Source organism: Rhinopithecus bieti, unplaced genomic scaffold (genome assembly GCF_001698545.2).
Source record: "Rhinopithecus bieti isolate Rb0 unplaced genomic scaffold, ASM169854v2 scaffold_14826, whole genome shotgun sequence".
NCBI lineage: Eukaryota > Metazoa > Chordata > Mammalia > Primates > Cercopithecidae > Rhinopithecus > Rhinopithecus bieti.
This window is the reverse complement of record NW_016808328.1, coordinates 1,265,938-1,269,716: the sequence shown is the minus strand read 5'-3', so window position 1 is coordinate 1,269,716 and position 3,779 is coordinate 1,265,938. Positions and strand designations below refer to the sequence as shown.

Sequence of the window (3,779 nt, the reverse complement as noted above, 5' to 3'; positions counted from 1 at the left end):
TTTGGTCGGGGTTTCACTCTGTTGCCCAGGCTGGAAGTTCAGTGGTGCCATCACCACTCACTGCAGCCTCAACTTCCTGGGCCCAGGCAATTTTCCCACCTCAGCCTCCCAAGTATCTGAGACCACAGGCACATGCCACCATGCCTGGCTAGTTTTTCTTTATTATTTGTCAAAACAGGGTCTCGCCATGCTGCCTAAGCTGGTCTCAAACTCCTAGGCTAAAGTGATCCTCCTGCCTCGGCCTTCCAAAGCACTGGGATTATAGGCATGAGCCACCACACCCACACAGACCAGGAATTTTTAAAAACTATGATTCGTATGTTAAGGACTCCAATGCACCAGACTAGGAACTGGTTTCTGCCCCCAAACTGGCTTGTCAGCAATCACAAAGCCTACAACATCTCCAGTCCCATGAAGCGCAGATTGTAACTTCTTTTTTTTTTTTTTTGAGACGGAGTCTCGCTCTGTTGCCCAGGCTGGAGTGCGGTGGTACAATCTCGGCTCACTGCAACCTCCGCCTGCCAGGTTCACACCATTCTCCTGCCTCAGCCTCCCGAGTAGCTGGGACTACAGGCGCCCACCACCACGCCCAGCTAATTTTTTTGTATTTTTTAGTAGAGACGGGGTTTCACTGTGTTAGTCAGGATGGTCTCAATCTCCTGACCTCGTGATCCACCCGCCTCGGCTTACCCAAAGTGCTGGGATTACAGGCATGAGCCACTGCGCCCGCCCTGCTTGTAGCTTCTTATAGTGCAACTGCAATTTGCACCAACAGGGATGCTCACGTCATGTTCCACCAAGGCCAACAGGATTTCCTATTTCATTGAAATGTGTGACAGGATTTTCATTGACACGCCAAAGAAGCCAAGACTTTCCTCTGATGTTGGAAGTGTTAAGAGTGGGAAGATGGGCTAGGATGGTGTCTTTTTGTTTACTACATATTCATAGGAAGAGAAAAGCAAAAGAGGATGGAGTTCTGGGAAATAATAAAATAATCTGGCTGGGCAGGGTGGCTCATGCCTATCATCACAACACTTTGGGAGGCCAAGGCAGGTGGATCGCTTGAGCTCATGAATTCAAGTAACATGGTAAAACTCCATATCTACAAAAAATACAAAAATTAGCCAGGCGTGGTGGTGTGTAGTCTCTGATACTCAGGAGGTTGAGGCGGGAGGATCACTCTGCAGTGAGCAGAGATGGTGGTACTGCACTCTAGCCTGGGCAATTGAGCCAGACCTTGTCTCAAAAACAAAACAAAATAAAACAAAAACTTAGTGTCTATTGGAAGGAACCTCGAAATGATCTTCCAGTCTTCTGGTTTTACAGATGGGAAACTGAGGCGCAGAAAAGGAAAAGTGTTGTGCAGGATCACACAGCGAGTGGGTGGTAGAGGGATGCTTCAAACCAGTGGCGTTTGCCTCCAAGATCTGCGTGATTCCCCAAACTCCGGTCAGGTCTCCCTGGTCCCCACTGCTCCCTGCAGGGGTCTCATCAAACGCCTGGCCTACCTGCACCATACAGCCTGGTAGGTGAGCCGCTGAGGAAATACGTTACCCACCATGCCTTGATACGTGCAGAGGTGGGGGATGTAGGGGTGACTCACTTTATCCTTCAGTTCAGAAGTCATTTCAGAAATCAGAGGCAGGTGTTACTTCGTGGTGTTGGAAGTATAGATTATATTTATTTTCTCCTCTATAATTTCCAGAGTTTTCAAAAATTTTACAACAAACATCTATAATTTTATGAACTCTCCCCATCTTATTTTTAAAAAGAAAGAAGTTGGGGGGCAGAGAAATGCCCAGCTCAGTACTGAGATCTATCAAGTGAGGCCAGTCGGTATCTGTCACACCAGGCAGAGGCCCCGTGCCGGAAGCCCTGGACGTTACCAGCTCCAAGCCTGGTATCCAAGGCCACCTGGGCAGCCTCGGCCTCCTCCTTCCCTTTACTCCCACCAGACCCTGCTCCTGAGATGTCCTTCTCCCATTACTACCACAAAACCGGACTAATTTTTCGGGGCCCAACACCAATTCTGCTAATTTTTTGCGGGGGGCTCAATCTTGGCTTATCACAACCTCTGCCTCCCAGGTTCAAGGGATTCTCCTGCCTCGGCCTTCTGAATAGCAGGGATTACAGGCACCTGCCACCATGCCCGGCTAATTTTTGTAATTTTAGTAGAGACGAGGTTTCGCCGTGTTGGCTAGGCTGGTCTCGAACTCCTGACCTCAGGTGATCCGCCTACCTTGACCTCCCAAAGTGCTGCAATTACAGGCTTGAGCCACCTTGCCCAGCCTGGATGAAGGTGTTTTAAAAGCCCTACCTCCCCGTATTGGGACGACCCTCTGGTCTCCCTCCTTGGACCACTGGCAGCACTTTCCTTGGACCTGCTTTATAATCTTTATCATGTCCTGCCTTGTCCTGGAGTTGCTTGCGCCCAGGTCTGTTTCTCCCACTGGACTGAGGCCTCTTTGCAAGTGGAGCCTGCTTATCAGTTGCCTTTGTATTTCCAGCTCCATCGATAGCCTCCCACATGCTAGACTTTACATGAATGTCTGTTGAACTTATGTGAATTGAAACTATGGGATCCTAAAAGAGGGTGTGATGTATCAGTTTATGGCAGGGCTCATGACTCTTGGCATTTTTGACATCTGGGGTCGGATAATTCTACGTGGTGGGAGCTGCAGTGTTTAGCAGCGTACCTGACCTCTACCTATCAGATGCCAGTACTGTTAGATAGCTCCAGTGCATCCGGGTCTCCTACTCCAGGTCCAGGGTTCATCCCGCTCTCCTGGGGGCCACTCAGGACCCCAGAAAGATCTTTGCTTCTCCACTTAGCTGCATCCGCTCTACCCCCACCCTCACATCCTGGGTTCTATCTTGTCCCCTTTCCTTCTGCCCCACCCTTGTAGCCTGTGCCAGGCTGTAACCCACTGGTTGTCCCTACTGGTCCATGCAGACTAGACTCAGACTGTGCCCGGACACATGCTGTCACATGCTCTTCAGCTCCTTGGGCTCGTCCCCGTGCTTGAACACACTGATGGTGACCTGGCCTGTCTCGGAGCCATACTTGTTCTTGACGAAGACGCCGTAGCGGCCACTGTCATCACTGTTGACCTTCTCAATGGTGATGGTGACCTCTGTCCCCCTCACTTCCATGCGGTATCGGTCAAGGAAGGTGACAGGCTGGTCATTCTTCAGCCAAGAGATTTCAGGGGCGGGGTCTCCTGAGATGACGCAAGTCAAGCACAGGGTCTGTTTGAAAAGACAGGAAGGGAACAGTCTCACCTGCTTGTAACTTGAACTTAGCATTCACTTTCATGCCCCAGAGAGCTCCTAGCCCAGGTTGCTCCCTGTGATAATTTACTGCATGTGTTTTATTGTAATTTATAAAGGGGAGAGATTTTATTTTCACCCTACATCCTTCATCCTCAACCTTATATTTTGAGATGGAGTCTCATTCCGTCACCCAGGCTGGAGTGCAGTGGCATGATCTCGACTCACCGCAACCTCTGTCTCCCAGGATCAAGCGATTCTCCTGCCTTAGCCTCCTGAGTAGCTGGGATTACAGACGCCCACCACCAAGCCCGGCTAATTTTTTTTTTTTTTTTTTTTTTTTTGAGACAGAGTTTCACTCTTGCTGCCCAGGCTGGAGTGCAATGGTGCGATCTCGGCTCACTGCAACCTCTGCCTCTGGGTTCAAGCGATTCTCCTGCCTCAGCCTCCCTAGTAGCTAGGATTACAGGCGCCCACCACCAAGCCCGGCTAATTTTGTATTTTAGTAG

The 3,779-nt window shown here is 50.0% G+C and overlaps 1 protein-coding gene across 1 annotated transcript in view; it reads right to left on the bottom strand.

The window, feature by feature from the left end:
• Positions 1-1,656: 1,656 nt before the first annotated feature.
• Positions 1,657-3,779, bottom strand: part of MYOM3 (myomesin 3) — a 61,388-nt gene continuing 59,265 nt past the window's right edge. Inside the window, exon 37 of the mRNA XM_017886552.1 lies at positions 1,657-3,249. Coding sequence (XP_017742041.1) covers positions 2,986-3,249 — 264 coding nt within the window. The 3' untranslated portion in view covers positions 1,657-2,985. The remainder of the gene's footprint in view (positions 3,250-3,779) is intronic.